The 17,845-nt window shown below is 33.0% G+C and overlaps 1 protein-coding gene across 1 annotated transcript; it reads right to left on the reverse strand.

Annotated features, from left to right (window-relative positions):
- Window positions 1-1,930: 1,930 nt before the first annotated feature.
- Window positions 1,931-6,136, reverse strand: LOC18107959 (disease resistance protein RUN1). Its single transcript, XM_006370802.3, has 6 exons — window positions 6,014-6,136; window positions 5,230-5,725; window positions 4,023-5,118; window positions 3,648-3,923; window positions 2,645-3,541; window positions 1,931-2,350 (listed from the first exon to the last, which is right to left on the reverse strand). The coding sequence occupies exons 1-6, from the start codon at window positions 6,117-6,119 to the stop codon at window positions 2,045-2,047; spliced, it is 3,177 nt and encodes a 1,058-aa protein (XP_006370864.3). The 5' UTR covers window positions 6,120-6,136; the 3' UTR covers window positions 1,931-2,044.
- Between the last annotated feature and the right edge of the window lie 11,709 nt (window positions 6,137-17,845).

Genomic DNA, 17,845 nt, shown 5'->3' on the forward strand with positions numbered 1-17,845 from the left:
CATGCATGCATGCTGCTTGGCATATGGATGATGAAACTTTTGGATATGGCTTGCAATTCATCGAAGATACATGACTTCAAAATTCTAATGGGTGTTTTGATTCATTTTGCTAATGTGAAATGGACGCAGAATGATCTTCTGAATTCTGATGGGCATGATTTCCTTTTCCAGATTAGTTTCTTTACTTGGACCGTTACTGAACCGCCATCCTTTGGGCACATTAGTCATAAGCTACCACAAATGACTTTGATGGACCCAAATGGGCTGGATCTTATCTACCCAGTCACTTTGGACATTATGGATTAAAAACTAAAGCATCTTTCTTTTTTCTCTTCTTTTTTTCAAATTCTGCTTCTTCTGTTTTTTTGAACTTGCTTTTTCTCACAAAGGAAAAACGTGTTTCTACAGCAAAACAAAAATTTAGTCCAATTGATCAGGCCTACTTATTTCTACAGCAGTCTCAGCTAAAGGCATAATAAGCAGGCCTCTTTGCCACTGGGCTCAGTTTTGTAAACGAGTAAATGTCAAGCCTGCCCACGTTCATTGGGGAGAAGGGCAGAATATGTTTTGGGACTTTATCTTTAACCGTTTTATTTTTAATATGTTAATATTAAAAATAATTTTTAAAAATAAAAAAAATAATATTTTGATATATTTTTAAGTAAAATATATTTTCAAAAACAACCACAACCACATTCCCACACACCTTCTTAATTTCATGCCCTCATTACTAGTATTTTTTTTAAACAAGTATCAAACAGTTAAAAAATAGAGGATGGTCAATCTAAAATTTGATTAAAGGACTTAGTTTCTGTATACGAAAATTAATCCATACATATTATTTTGTTATAATAAAAGGAGAAAAAAGAGCTACAATAGAATCCCTAATCTCAATAAAAACCTAAGAGGGTGGAGGCCTATTCTAATTAATGTAGATAGGCATGACTGGTCCGTATGCTACATTATCATGGTTCAAATTTGTAGGCAATGGAATCTAAAATCATAATTGAATCTTAACGTATTCTTCATATGAAGAAGCCACACTTCCGGGACATCAAGTACATTAGAGAACTAGAAGGGAATAATTTTATAAAGAAGAAGAGGAGACAGAGATGCGTCTTAGAAGATAGTAGGTGATAACTAAATTCCCACTATCATATTCAGTAAATGCAACACATTGGAAGACTTGAAAAGGACTAAAAAACGTTGTAAACAAGACCTTTCTACTTTAAGTTGAGGAAGTTTTTCAAACACCTGATACGCACCTTGAAAGGAATAACAGCGGTATAGAGGGATTTCATCTCTTGATCTCTGTTCTTTCATATACCAGCGCCACAAACACCAAAGTACCAATCCTTTGGATTTTATCATGAAAAATTGCGGTGTTTCCTTTATCTTGTTCTTTTGTGAGGCACTAATCTTGAGAGGTTAACATGTGTTTGTCTTCAGTTCTTTCTTTCTCAGTCAAATTTATAGGGACTGTGAATTCTTAGAAGCAGAGAGAATTATGGATTATAGTCTTCTAATTGGTCTTCACTTCCGTTCTAATTGGTATTCATGATATGTGATTTTTAGTTTTTTTTGGATTAAAATAATAAGAAAATGAAATGGATGTAAGAGATTAAATCATAGATGAATATGAAAACATAAGGATTAAATACTATTTTCTAATACTACAAGGACAAATTAATTATTTTCTAAATTGGATTATTATCATCGGCTTTCTCTAAGTTTGAAATATGCAAGTTTGGTATTTTAACAATGTTTTTATTTTTCCTTTATTTAATAATAGTCCAAGATTTATTATTAATAAGTGTTAGTGCCATAAAGCTAATGACAAACCGACAATAAAAATAAAAGTTGTATATAAAAAAAACAAGGGCCAACAAATAATAAAAACCATGCAATAATACATAACAAAAACTTATAGCCAAAACTAACAAGACTTTACTAATTATACTAATTAAGGATGCTTTCAGAACTTTCGGTTGTTTTCATCAAGCTAACGAATTCATATCAACTCGGCAAAAAGAGATGTACCCTACTAATTTGGAGGTACTGTTCGTTCTGATACTGTTCGTTCTACTAATTTGGAGGTATTGTTTTCATTTTCTGGTACTGTTCGTTCTTCTTCAAACAATTGAATACCGTTGCTTTTATTTCTTATAATAATAATAATGTCAGTGTGGAAGTAATAATGATCATCCTTATCAAACCAAACAACTAAGCCTTGAAAGACTGGAGGTATATGGAATGACAATGAGCATCCTTCTCCCCTGTAGCTCATCCAGTTTGGCATCTCACTAGGAGTGTGGCGAATAAAATACCCGTGACGACCGTTGCACATTAACTGTATAAATATATTATCATAAAATCAAGAAATAAAAAATAAAACCAATCAGACTTTAAATATTTAATAAAAAATATTATTAAAGATAATATTTAATTTTTTAGATTAAATAAGAAAAATAAAAAATATTATAAAACATGATATTTGTTTTTTAAAATATAATAATAATAATAATAATTATTGCCTATATACATATTGATTTCAAGGAATGCTGAGATTTTAGACATTAATCAATGTATGTGCCAATTGTGTGTGTTTCTTTTTGTGCGAAAGAGAGACGGAAAGAAATAGTACCTCAACAACGCTCTTTAGTAATTTACTTGGTGAATGACTGCGGTCATCAACACGAATATACCAGAAACAATTACTTAGATCTTCAATGCCCTGAAACTCTTCTAACGAATGACTGTCATCTAGCTTTATAAATAGTCCTTTTATTGGCTCGCTTGGTATTCTTACTCTTTTCAATGATTTGCAATCACATGCAAACAAATGCCCTAAACTTGAGGGAAGATCTGGGATTGATACAAGATATTTGCATCCCTCAACAGACAAATACGTTAGCTTGGGAAGGAAGCCGATCCCAGAAGGCAGCCTAGAGAATTTGTTTCCTGTTAGATCCAATTTTTCTAGAGCAGACAAACCACTGAAATCAACACAGTTAGTTGCGCGATCAGACAAACCACTATTAGAAAGCTCAAGATGTTTCACTGATATCCATTCAATGAAAGATGCTGGCAGCCAACGTTTCCAATTCAAAACACCTGTTGAAATCAAAGAAGAACTTGGTGGCGTCGAACTGTCTCCATGCAATGATAACCTTCTGCAATGCTTTAATTGTCCAATTGAAGAGAGAAATTGCTCATTTTCAATCCCATCAGCTAGCAGCTTAGTTAAGGATTCCATATCACCCATGCGTTCTGGCAATTTCTCAAGTTGTGAACACCCAGAAATATTCAGAGTTTTAAGAGACTTTACATTGCCAATTCTTTCAGGGAGATTCTTCAGCCTCCAACATCCCTTGAGATTCAAGAAAACAAGGCTCGTCAAATTTTCAATTGATTGATGCACCTCAACTAAACTCGAGCAACCTTTCAGAATTAATTTCTCTAGACTTGAACTGTGTAAGTTTGGTGTTTTAATAAGGTGCTGAGAATGACTGAGATTAAGGATTTTTAGCCTGTTGAGAATCTGTATAATAGAGCGCAAAATAATGAAAATTAATCTTAAGAAGTTGTAACATGTAAATATAAATTACATAATAGAGAAATTTTGGGGATTGCAGCATGTTTCTCACCTTTTTTCCCTTCCATAGTTCTTTGAGGTTACTGTACTGCATATCAAGAACAGCTAAATTATCCAAGGTAAAATCAGATGGAAAATATTTCAAAGGACATTGAAGCCAACAAATCCACATCAACTCTTTAGAAAGCAGTTTGAAGGATCCGGTGAGATGAACTCCATTGATTTGGAGTAAATTTAAGCATTTCATTTCTGCAAATGATCCTGCGCTAAGTGATTTAGCTTCTGATGCTCTGACATCCAGTGCAAGACCCTCTACGACATCCGTACCCTAAAAAATAAATCAATACAACTTTCATACAATTACTTGTAATAAGTTTGACTAGAAAATACGCATGACTATGCTTTCATGTATGCATTGAGCTCTTACCTTCTGCTGCTCAAGTACATTCCATGCATCCTCTTGATTCCAAATTCTGGTCCTCTCTCCAGGTTGTTTTGGAGACTTTTCACGAACGACCTCCCTTCCCATGTCTCGTAATAGATCATGCATGGTTACCGTCTCTCCCAATACTTTAATCAGAGACCTCTCATGGAGAGTTTGCAAATCAACTTCTGGATTGTAACCGCAACGGGCTCCTAGCACTTTTGCGACGTACTCTTTCTTTCTATCAATAAAGAAGCAAGCGATGTCAAGGAATGCATTTTGTAGTTCTTCACCGTCCAGTGCGTCAAAACTTATTCTAAGCTTTCCTTGGATATCGCGGTTTGGAATTCTTCTCAATTTGTCAATTACAGATTTCCAACCATCTCTGTTTTTCCCGGACAGACAAGCACCCATAACCTCAAGAGCCAAAGGAATTCCTCCACAGTAATCAACTACATCCTTCGAAAGCTCAATATAATCTTCTGCTGGCTTGGTGTCCCGCAAGGCATGCCAGCTGAAAAGTTGAAAGGACTCATCTGGTTTCAATTCTTCGATTTGATATGTTTGATCCGCTTTATGTAGAAAACTTGAATCTCTTGTTGTAATAATTACTCTACTTCCGGGACCAAACCAACCTCGCTCTCCCATCAAAGCATTTAGCTGGTCCTGACGAGTCACATCATCAGCAACAACAAGAACTCTTTTGCGACGAAGTCGTTCTTTGATCAGAACCTTTCCTCTATCGACACAATTGATGTTAGCAACATCTTGTTTTAAAATATCATGAAGAAGTTGCTCTTGTAAAAGAGCCAGACCATTGAATTGTTTTGATGTTTCATTGATATTCGAAAAAAAGCAGCTTCCCTCGAATCTATAGCGGAGTTGATTAAATACAACTTTTGCTATAGTTGTCTTTCCTATTCCTGGCATCCCATGTATGCCCACAATGCGTACATCATGTGTTGCAGTACTTAGAAAGTCAAAAATATTGCGAGAAAGCCGATCCATACCTACTAGGAGCTCAGGAACATCTAAGTACTTGGGATCTAATTTATTCAACACATCCTTGATAATCTCTTTGATAAATTTTGCTTCATGCCTGCTCATAGACAAAAGCCAGTCATTGATAGCCAGTCAATTAAGTATTTTATTGTTTCACATTGAAAAATATAAAGTATATTGACTCCATAAATTTGGAAAAAAGGCATACCCATTTGCCATATCATTGAGATTCCATCCAGATAGATTTCCAGCCTCCTCAAGAGCTTTTCTCCACTCCTTCACCAACTTCTCTTCAAAACGCTCTTCATGTTTAACAAATGCTTCTGCAAAACTGCCGTTCTGTTTTCTCACATCTGAAGGATCAATGTCATAGAATATAGGAAGAACAATCTGACCGGTTTTCCTCTTTTTGCACTCAAGAATCTCTACAAGTTCATTGAGACACCATCTAGAAGAAGCATATCCTTTTGAGAAGACAACTATGGATATCTTTGATTCTTGAATTGCCCTGAGGAGATGATCGGAGATTTCTTCTCCTCTCGGAAGTTCATCATCATCTCGAAAAGCGCGGATTCCTGCTTGATCTAAGGCAGCATATAGATGATCTGTAAATGTCTTGCGAGTGTCTTCTCCTCTAAAACTCAAGAAGACATCATAGGCCCCTTCTGGACTAGATCGAGAAGACCCTGGCTCTGTCATGGTAGCTGCAGAAATTAAGGCACAATCAATTACCAATGGAGCAATATAACAAAGAGTTAGCTATGAAATTCCAAATCTATGATATTGAAATGAGGTTAACTGTATTCTTTGTATAGGAGAAAGAGAAAGGATGTGATTTCTATTCATTTGCAGGTGAAAACACCAGGAATTTCGAGTCAAAGCAAGGCAGAAATAGTAGTAGACTCAACCTATCCTATGATCAGACTAATCAAATAACATATTCAAATCGAATCAGCAGTTCCTACATGTATAGACTCACGCATATGCCTTACCTGTGGAGACAAAACTGACAGGCTTACTGAGGTCAGCTTTTCTTCTCTTTCGCGAGGATGAATCGTTGTCTTCATCTTTGGATTGCTTGCGTTTTTGTTTCAGCATTTCTAAATTAACAAAGAACTGGTCAATGAACTGGTCAATGATTATCTATCTGAACGTAAGGCTTTCAAGTTATCGTTATGAGCAAGAAGCAAAGAAGCAAAGAAGAGTAAGTTAAATATAACAAAGAGTTAGCTATGAAATTGCTGCAATGGGACAGAGAAGTTAGCTGCAGAGTTAGCTACTAAATATAACGAGTTAAATATATAGGATATGGAATACTGAAATTTCCAGTCAATGCAGCAATGAGATATCAAATAATATATTCAAATAAAATCAGCTATGTCAGGACCCCAAACAGTCAAAGAGCTACATTAACAATTCATCCAAAAGATCGTTATACAATATTTTTATTATTTGATTCAGGAAAGATTCTTTAATTAACTATTAAAACCTAGCATTATATAATTCTAATACTATATTTTGAATAATTTTAGGGAAGAAATTATAATATAATTGTAATTAAGTTTTTAGAAATTTCACAAAGAGATTCTATATCTCTTTCTTATTCTCTAATATTTTTATCCATCTTTTATATTTATTACAAACATATTTTTATTTCTTTCTGTGTTTTTTTTTCTTTTTTATTAAAAATATATATTTGACTTTATTCTATTCTTTGAACCTTTTCCTAAATATATAATGATAGGAACTGGTACCATTTATTCAAACTAATTGCTATTTTCTTGTTACTATCATTTAATTTGTTATTATTATGTATATATCAGAAAAATAAATGCTTGTTTTATAATTTACATATGTTATATCGTCCACCACCGATTAAAACTATGATATATTTAAAGGTAATTGAAAAATCTCAATTTAATTATTTTTATATACGATCCCATCATTAATTATATATAATGTGTTTTATCAATTTTATTTCAAACATAGTTTATACTAGAAAATAAGTCATCATTTAATATTGATTATTGATGATCAATAATAAATATCGAAGATTAATAATAAATCTTGTATAATTTGATTTTTTTATATACTAGAAAAGCCTCAACAAACCTTATTTTGCTATTTTGAATTGGAATTCATTTTACTAAAAAAATATCTATCATCTTGTTAATCTCTTAATCACAGCCTTGTGTGGAATTTTTTACAAGAAAGAGCCCAGTTGGAAGCCCCACACCGAAAAGAGATGGAAAGTTGCCAGGCTTACTAGCTTACTCGAACAAGCCTTGAGATCTAAACATGAAGAAGCAAAATCTACAGCTCAGCCTGAACCTATGCTCGTAAATCCACAGAATCTGGGGGCAAATGAGGTGTCTCAACAGTCTATGTATTCCCAATTTGCTCAACCAGCATATCCCATAGGAATGTCATCTACCATTGACCTTACAATAAAGGAATCTCAAAAGAACAAGGTGGTAAAAGAAGATGGCCTGGATAAAAGGGCTGCCTTGGAACAAAGACTGAGGGCATTCGAGGGAACTAGCCTACATGACCATATAAAAGCTGTTGAGATGTGTTTGGTACCTAACGTAGTCATTCCTAAGAAGTTTAGAGTGCCAGAATTCATCAAATATACAGGAACTCAATGCCCTGTAACTCATCTCAAGACATACTGCAACAAAATGGTTGAGGTAGTCTATGACGAGAAACTGTTAATTCACTTCTTTCAAGACAATTTGAGTGACGTTGCCCTCACTTGGTATATGCGGTTGGAAAATACCAAGGTTAAAAAATGGAAGGATTTAGTTGATGCCTTCATGAGACAATATAAGTTCAATATAGACGTGGACTCTGATCGTTTAAACTTGCAAGCTATGGAGAAGGACAATAAGGAGTCCATAAGGAAATACGCTCGAAGATGGAGGGAGGTAGCTGCACAGGTTAACCCTTCTATGTTGGAAAAAGAGATGATCAGTTTATTTTCCAACAACTTTAAAGCTTCATACTTTGAATACTTGGTTAGAAGCTCTGCGCAACATTTCACTGACCTGGTTGTTATAGCTGAGAGGATTGAACAAGCCATTGGGTTATGTAAGATTGCTAACCTAACTAAGAAGAACGGTTTCACTGAAGGTGGCTGCCAAGACAGTTATCGTTCCTATAGCTAATTGCTTCACACCAATTTTTAGAAATCAACTATCTTGAAGATAAAGCTATGGTGATATTATTGACTATTGAAGAGATGCCCTTGTCAAGGAGAATGAATGATTCCAGAAATTCCAATCAATGATTGTTAAATGTTTAGCCCCTTTATATGCTATCATGCCAGTATTCATAGCCCAAGATGTTGTCATGAGTTCTTTCTTGTTGAACTTATTTTCCAAAGTTTCAATGAAAATAATGAGTTTGTCATTCAATCGTGTGTACGATTAGCATTATTCATTTTTCTGAGAGAGTTTTCTTATAAAGACTCACAAACACATCTTTGAAGCCTTGTGCGATCTCATAGACGCAATTTGTCTCTGTTACCAAAAATCAGTTTCCCTATTAGAGTTTTGAAAAAATTGATCTTGCATTTTGATTCCGAAAATAACTTGATGTTTATTCAAAAACCATATTTTTAACATTCTACGTGTTAATCAAGTAACTCCATCAATGAGGTGACTAAATTATAAACCAAAAAGAAAAAAAGAAAAAAGAGAAAAGAAATAAATAAACACCCTTACCCCACGACTCTTGAATCATGTGTTTTTAAATGTATGAATAATGGTATGTAGTGAACTTGTTGCTCATGACCCTTGAAATGCATCTTTGCAAAGACCAAACTATCACACTAGATGAGGTCAAAGTTTATTGATCTTAACTGCTTGCGCTTGAAATGAGGAAATGCCATCTTTGTTATTCCTTTCATATTCTGAAATAAGTACATCCCTTGCGATCCCTTTTTGAGCCTGAATAATTTTTCTTTCATGAAAAAATCCCGACTAGGATCACACCCCACACTGGGGGCAAGTGAAATTTCAATGATCAAGAAAGATAATAAAGCCGTGAGAAAGTCAAAAGGCAAAAGAGCCCAAGAAACTCAAATGCTAGGGGGCATGCCCAAATCACAAGAAAAAGTGATAACCAAGATAAAGTGAGTATGCTCTAGCAAAGCAATGAAAAAGAAAAAAGAAAAAAAGGCAAATCAAAGAAGAGCGGCAAAAGAAAATATGAATGACGTCAAGAGTCAAACTGTTGATTGTGATCTTCATTCTTTGAAACCCTGAAACACTCTTTGAGCCTTATGAATCCTTTTCTTTCATAGCCAAAAACCACAGCCTACGTTATGTGCCTGTAGAAGTCCTTTCTAATCAAGCAAGCAAGCAACCTAGAACAATAAACAATGCTCTCAAAATGCAAAGAATACTTTTTCATAAGATTCATGACATCAAGAATAAGCTACTCATTATTATTGATGCTGATAAAAATAAATGTTAAAAAAAGAGACAAGTTTTTCTCATACAAAACCTCGAGCTCTTTCTCGAGCCCTCCACTTTAAAAACCTATAAAAACAAAAGGTCATCTCATGACGTATTTTCATCAAAGATCTCATTGCCAAACACAAGAGCAAATAATCTCTTTTCCAAGAAAGAAAATAACCAAGGAGTTGCAAGATTTCAAAAGCAAATTGTTTTAGACTCACATCGAAATAATTTTTTGTTTTCAAAATGCAAGATCAAGATTTCAAGATTCATTCTAAACCCATATTCCTTCACCAAACTGAAAAGGAGAGAAATGAGAGAATGGTCTCTTAAAACCATTATTTGTCTAAGTCGCTGACAGGGCACACTTGGGGGCAATGACTAGTACAAGGGGGCAATATTGTGCTTAAGAAAAATCTATCTGTTCTAAAAAAAAAGAAGGAACATTTCCTACAACAAGACAAGGGGGCATTTTGGTTTACGAAAGACAGTTTGATCCTTTCAGCAAGTGACACCAAATATTTTTATCAGTGAGACGAGGAGTAATGAATGATCCCCTCAAACTATTTGACGAGACAGAAAATCTCTAGCAAGCAAGTGGGTCACGATGGGCACCACAAAGGCTGAGTTGTGCAAACAAATCTGGAAAAAGTCTTATATGGGCTAACTCGAGTGGGCTAGAAAGCCAAACGACAAAGATGACTCAAATCAGATAGCAAGATCTCACCAACCAAGCCACGAGAAGACTAAGAAGAAATGGGGGGCCTATATTTCAAATCAGGTAAAGATGCATGCATATCATTTAAACTTTGAGACATTGGACAATGAGTTTTGCAAATTTTATTAGAAAAAAATTCTGACGGAATCCATCAAGCGGAAGGCCAACTTGAAATGGCGAACATTGAAATTGCTTTTGAAAAAATTTTCACTTTTGAGAATTTTTCAACCTGGGCAAGCCGCCCATGAGAATTAGGCCACCTGAAAAAATCTCTCTATTTTCCCACCACCTTTCAGTTTCCACTCCTGAGGTAGTGCATTTCCTATCCTACCTCCTTTCGAGCGCGTCTTCGAGCCCTCATCTTATTTCTTTTCGAGCACGCCTTCGAGCCCTCGACCATCAAAGGTAGTGCATTTCCTATCCTACCTCCATTCGAGCGCTCCTTCGAGCCCTCGACCATCAAAGGTAGTGCATTTCCTATCCTACCTTCTTTTGAGGGCGCCTTCAAGCCCTCATTTCCCTCGAGCTTCCATCTATTGAATAATGCGCCTTCGAGCCCTATCATGTCTTAAAAAAAAATCCTCGTATTTTTCCACTAAGCAGGTAACCCATTACAATGTGACCAACTGGGCCGGTAACCCATTACAATGTGACCATCTGGGCAGGTAACCCATTACAATGTGACCATCTGAAAAATCCTCGTATTTTTCCACTGGGCAGGTAACCCATTACAATGTGACCAACTAGGCCGGTAACCCATTACAATGTGACCATCTGGGTCGGTAACCCATTACAATATACCATCCACTGGGCAGGTAACCCATTACAATGTGACCAACTGGGCAGGTAACCCATTACAATGTGACCATCTGGGTCGGTAACCCATTACAATATACCATCCTATACTAGGCAGGTAACCCATTACAATGTGACCACTTGGGTCGGTAACCCATTACAATATACCATCCTATACTGGGCAGGTAACCCATTACAATGTGACCATCTGAGTTGGTAACCCATTACAATATACCATCCTATACTAGGCAGGTAACCAATTACAATGTGACCATTTGGGCCGGTAACCCATTACAATATACCATCCTATACTGGGCAGGTAACCCATTACAATGTGACCATCTGGGCCGGTAACCCATTACAATATACCATCACAAAAAAAAATCCTCGTATTTTTCAATCATCGGGCAGGTCGCCTGGAACAATTAGACCACTCGCGAAACCCTTTTCGCATTTTATTCTTTATCAGGCAGGTCGCCTGGAACAATTAGACCATTTAAAAAAAAAAAGCAAAAAAATCAATCAAAAAAAAGAGAAGAAAAAAAAAAGGAGGAAAAGAGGAAGGGCTTTCACAATTATTTTTCTTTACAAAACTTACTATACAAAGTCAAAAGAAAATAAATTTTCTAATGCATTTGCACCGTAAGCATTGTAAAGAGGGGGCAACTGTCATGACCCAATTTTGGCCCTTTGACTTTTAATTTAATTTTTACAGGGTTTAAAATGAAAAATTAAAAGATCAGAGATTTATTTCGATGAAAAGTGTGATTTGTCAACTTCCGTGAAAATTAAGGACTACAATGTGCTTTTATCATTCTATCTTTATCTTCAAGATAATCCCTATCTTCAAGATAATCTTTATCTTCGAGATAATCCTTGTCTTTAAGATAATGATAGTTATCCGCTTTCAAATTTGATTCTTAATCAAATTCAAACTTCAAAAAATAGAATGAGTTTGATTGAAACTTGGTTTCTCACAAGCGAAGGGACTCTGGCACTATAAATACAGATCTCAGGGTATGAAAAACGGAGGGGAGAGGAAGACGATTAGAGAGGAACCTTAAACGACACAAAAAAAAAACCCAGGAGAAGATCATTACCAGAAACCTATATAAAAAAAAAGAAACAAAAGACATTTACAAAAAAAAAAAGGGGCGCGGCCGAGTCCTAGACTAGCCGCCGCTGCCCCCTCCCCCCAGACTTTTCCTCCCTTCTTGCCTGGCCTCAATCTCTTCCCCATCAAACTGATTTTTCATTCTTCATTCTCAACCCCCGGGATCTGCAAACTCCTCACAAAAAAAGAAGAAGCAAATAAAGGCTCGAGATCATCTTCCTCCCGGTCACCTTCTAGGCTGTGGTCCCAATCACCATTAATCTCCGCCACGTCTGCCTCTAAACCAGAACCATGAACTACATTGGCATGCGATCCTCCTTGCTCCGAAAATCTGCTGAGTTTCAAGGGACCATGGCTTTTGCTTGGAAAAGCACAAGCTTTGATCGGATGCAGGGGCACGAAAACTTTTACAGCGGACGAAACCAGTATCGTCAAGATTAGTAGCAACTCAGCCACTTCCATGCACCGTGAGCATGCATCAGCAACCAGCAACGCGCGCCTCTTCCAGCTCCAGCAGCAGTACAACGCCCTCTCAGGCATCAGCTGCTTTGTCTCCACTTACACCAGCTCCTCCATTCCCTGAACAACAGATAAAAAAAGAAAACACAAGCGAACTGAGAACAAGCAAACACAGGGGGGGAGACAGGAAGAATAAGAGAAGCAATCAAAGTAAAGAAAAGCAAAACCAGAGGAGAAGCGCACGAAGAATAAAAACAGAGAAGGAGAGAAGGTAGCTTTGGCAATTCAGCACACCTTCGCCACCGTCTTCGACTTCGCCTCCTGCACAGGTAAGTTCTTCATTTCCCTTTGCTTTGCAATTCTAATTGCATGGGTACTGTACATAGGCCAATTTAATTCACTACTTTTGCATACACGTGTGAAGCTTAGTCCTAGGAAAAAAATAAAAAAATATAAAAAAATGTAGGAAAAATAGTCCTAGGAAAAAAATAAAAAAAATGTAATTTATTGGTTTATTCACTGACTCCAGAGTCAGGAATAAAAATATCGGTTTAAATTTATATTATTTTTATTCATTATTAGAAAAAAATAAAAATAAAAATGTGTATGCATAAATAAAAATAATGTAAATTTATTGGTTTATTCACTGATGCCAGAGTCAGGAATAAAAATACCGGTTTAAATTTATATTATTTTTATTCGTTATATTTATTTTATTTAGCTAGAAAAATAAAAAAATATGTGCATGTTTAAAAATAAATTTATTTTTATTTATTTATTCACTGCTAGAGTAGGTAATAAAAAAATATTGATCTAATTTATTTTATAACTACGTAATATTTACCAACGCCAGAGTTGGAGATATTCGTAGTTGAATATTCACTGACGCCAGAGTCAGGAATATTATAAGCAAATTATCATAGCGTAAACTAATAAACATTTAGCAATTTAAGACAAAACCAGCAATGCAGTCTGCCTCAGGCAGAACGTTTAAGGGGTGATAATATCTTCTCTTTTACGTAACCAGTCCCGTACCATAGAATCTCTGTTGACCAGTTAGGGTTCCTAGTGACCATAATACTAGGTGGCGACTCCTTAAACGAGACCATTCTCCATTAAAGAACAGGATGCCAGAAATCTGTTCTTTTCCATGAAATATTATTTTTAAGGTCGCCGCGATGTTCGGGTGCGACAATTATGTATATATCAGAAAAATAAATGCTTGTTTTATAATTTACATATGTTATATCGTCCACCACCGATTAAAACTATGATATATTTAAAGGTAATTGAAAAATCTCAATTTAATTATTTTTATATACGATCCCATCATTAATTATATATAATGTGTTTTATCAATTTTATTTCAAACATAGTTTATACTAGAAAATAAGTCATCATTTAATATTGATTATTGATGATCAATAATAAATATCAAAGATTAATAATAAATCTTGTATAATTTGATTTTTTTATATACTAGAAAAGCCTCAAAAAACCTTATTTTGCTATTTTGAATTGGAATTCATTTTACTAAAAAATATCTATCATCTTGTTAATCTCTTAATCACAGCCTTGTGTGGAATTTTTTTTTTGTTACATTTTTTTTTCTGGTTTTAGCATATGGACCCAGTACATATGACAAATTAGTTTTTTATAGATACAAAATATGATAAATGAGATTTTGATATAAGAATTTTTGGGATAATAAATATTTTTATTTAGTTTAGAAATTTTATTTATTTCTATTCAGTATTATTAAACTTTTATAATTTTTTCTACTTGAAAAGAATAATTTTTGTATTTATTTTTTATTTAATATTATCAGGACTTTCTAGTTTCTCTATTTAAAAAATAATAATTTTTATATTTATTGTTTTTATTTTAAAAATAATATTTTTTTTTCTATTCAGTGAAAGAATTCTCTCTTGCAAATTATTATCAATTCAATCATTTTTCTTCCTTCAGATCCTTTGCAAAGTTTCCACAACAATTTTTTTTAAACATTACTGAGGTTACTGCTAACAAATATTTTGATTCCCCTCCATAATTTACAATATTTCACGTTCCCTGTAATAAAATCAAAGGATGCATCGTACGTTTATTAAAACCATAATATGTTTAAATGTAATTGAAAAACTTTAATTTAGTCTTAAAATATACGATTCCGTCATTAATTTTGTATACAAAATGCGCCTTACTCTTTTATCAATTTTATTTCAAATTATAATTTATATTAGAAAACAAGTTATTATTCCATATTGTTGATTAATAATAAATATTTTTTAGGCTTATCTTGGAATCTTGCTTTAAGATTAATTGACAAGAATAAAAAAATCATGTGAAATGAACTTAATTGACTAAAAAATGTTCATCATCTTTCCATCAGATAATCTGCTAATCACAGCCTTTGGTGGAATTTTTTTTTGTTACATTTGTTTTTTCTGATTTTAGCATATAGACTTATTCCATATGACAAATTAGCTTTTTATAGATATAAAATATGATAAATGAGATTTTAACATCAATTTTTTTGGAATAATAAATACTTTTTTCAGTTACTTTTATTTAGTTTAGAAATTCTATTTTTTTTTCTATTCAGTACTATTAAACTTTTATATTTGTTTATTTAAAAGGAATTATTTTTATATTTTATTTCTTACTCAATATTATCAAGCTTTTCAACTTTTTCAATTTAAAAAATAATAATTTCTCTATTTAGTTGTTTCTATTTTTATATATATAAAAACTGTAGTAATAGTCTTTGGAAATAGACTTTAATATTTTGATTATTTAATAAAGAGATTCCTATAAGAGATTATATTTTTTTAATTTATACATCATTGTTCTGTCTTGAACCGCTCTTCTCTCTGTGCTCTTACTGGAATAATCTATTAAAGCAGTGTAAGACATGCTATATATTATTTATTAACTTTTGTTCTTTTCTTGTGTTATTATTTATTAACTTTATTGTGAGGTATTTTACCAAGCACAAATGAGTCCTTACTTTTAGAATTTATACAAAACAGTTACACTGTATTTTTTTAATTTTTAAATATTAAAATATGTAAAAGTTATTCTATTACTAACATTTGAATGATATTGTTGTCCTGGTCCATATATAATAGGACTGCATTATAAATCAAATTATAAAATGATAAAATCAATACAAAAATATATTAAGCGTCAAACCTTTTATATATATATATAATTGAATTGAAGAATGAAAATTTCTAAAAATAATTGAAGTCATCCCTGTCCAACTTTTAGAATTTGTGACACAATCATAAGGCTATATCACAATGTAAAAGAAAAATAAAAAATAACAATATAAAATCTAAACCAACCAAAATAATTAGGGATAAACTTGAAAAAAATTAAATTTTATTTTTAAAGATGTAGATTTGAAAAGAAAGAGAACCAAATTTGATACATAAAGTAAATAAAACCAAATCATAAGGGATGAAATTAAAAAACAATTTCAATTAAGAAAATAATAAAAATAACTAAAAATAACAATAAAAAAATAAGGATCATATTTGATATAAAAATAAAATATCAAGAGATAAAATTCAAAGACAATTTAATTCAATAAAGGAATTAAGACAACAAAAAACATCACAGTTAAAAGAATAAGGATTAAATCTAATATAAAAACAAAGTGTAAATTAATGAAAATGAAAAAACAACTAACTTAATAAATAGCTCAAGACCAAATGCATTGTTATCAAAAGAATAAGGACCTAATTTAACTTAACAAATAAATAGTTAGACTTTCTTTGTTTTTTTTTTTTTCAATGGTCAACATGATTTTCTAGGTCGAGAGAGGAAAAAGAGAAAGGAGCTCCTCCGCGTGCTCCTCTACATGCCATCAGAGAACACGTGTGCCACCACCGTGACAACGGTGGTGAAACGCATCAAACGCTGCCTTAGACGGTAACATTCGGTTTTGTGTGGAAGTCGTAGGCGCCATCCAAAAGGTGTGGGAGACACCAACTGCTTTTGAATTTTAATATTAATTTATATATTAAAATACCAAATCACCTCTAATCTTACATGAGAATTTTTTTAAAAAAAAATAGCAGAAAATCTAAAATAACCTTGCATCCATAGTAAAGAGAGTTTATTTTTTAGGGATATTTAAGTAATTGAGATGAAAAAAAATAAACCCTAAACTAAAAGGAATTTTTTTAAGGGTTATTTGATTAATATTCTTCTTTAGTGTAATTATATATAAAAAATTATACTCCTAAACCTAAATTTATCTACCATGTGCAAAATCAAGCTTTCACGGTAGATTCACACAGAGTGAAAAACTGACCTTTAGTATAGTTTAAATTTATCGTATTGTTTCTTTTGCGCTTTCTACTTATTTATTTAATTATCTCTCTATAGTTTAAATTTATCGTATTGTTTCGTTTGAAAAACTTTATGACAATAATACACTTTCACACTTGGAATGTCGGCGATAGGATGGTGATGGTCCTGATGGACTGCTACTGCTTTTGCTTCTCACCAATGGCCATGCCAAAAACTTAATTTGTGCTATTTTCCACATCAACAGATTAGATTCCATAGTTACCTAACAAATAATAAAATCAATACCCTCATACTCTTTTTTTTCTTTGCATTATTGTACTCTTTTGACCGTAAATTAATACCCAATTACTTCTCTTTTTTACGAAGAAAGGGTTGAATTAATTTTTTTCAAGTTTTTTGTTTATTTTAATTTGTTTTATTTTAGTTTTTTTATCAATTTTTTTTTAAATCCCAACCATATTATTATTGGTTGTTTATTTTTATCAGGTTTAATGATACTTCAAACTACTTTTAAATTTCCTAGTGTGATTCCCATTCTAAAGTGGTCCAGTGAGGGAGATAAAACTGCTTGACGGGCTGGAAAGAAAAATATGGGACCATCATTCTATTTACCAGGGGACTGGTTTGGAAAGTGGGCTAGGTCTATTGGTGTGGGGAAGATAATCTTGTCCTTCCCTTCTGTTTCCTCTAAAGACATAAAGTTAATTATAATTAATTAATAATTTGAACAATCTCGAGCATGCTTAATTTAATATAATTTCATTTCAAAAAATATATTTTATTGTAAAACTATATCTTTTACCTGTCAAAAAAACTATCCATCTAAAAATTTAAACTATTAAAATAAATTTTAAAATATAATTTATATTATTTTTTAACATACTTCCTTAATTCAATCCCTTTTAATTGAAACCTACACAATTATAAAAGCGAATGGAAAAGATTTCAAAGAGCA

The sequence above is a fragment of the Populus trichocarpa genome, chromosome 19, assembly GCF_000002775.5.
Source record: "Populus trichocarpa isolate Nisqually-1 chromosome 19, P.trichocarpa_v4.1, whole genome shotgun sequence".
Taxonomy (NCBI): Eukaryota; Viridiplantae; Streptophyta; class Magnoliopsida; order Malpighiales; family Salicaceae; genus Populus; species Populus trichocarpa.

Excerpts from the sequence above, each read along its gene's own strand:
- LOC18107959 (XM_006370802.3), bottom strand. The coding sequence starts at position 6,119 with ATGCTGAAACAAAAACGCAAGCAATCCAAAGATGAAGACAACGATTCA. Across the intron at positions 3,924-4,022 it reads ATGTACTTGAGCAGCAGAAG|GGTACGGATGTCGTAGAGGG; the intron begins GTAAGAGCTCAA and ends TTTATTTTTTAG. Across the intron at positions 3,542-3,647 it reads AACTATGGAAGGGAAAAAAG|ATTCTCAACAGGCTAAAAAT; the intron begins GTGAGAAACATG and ends TCTATTATACAG.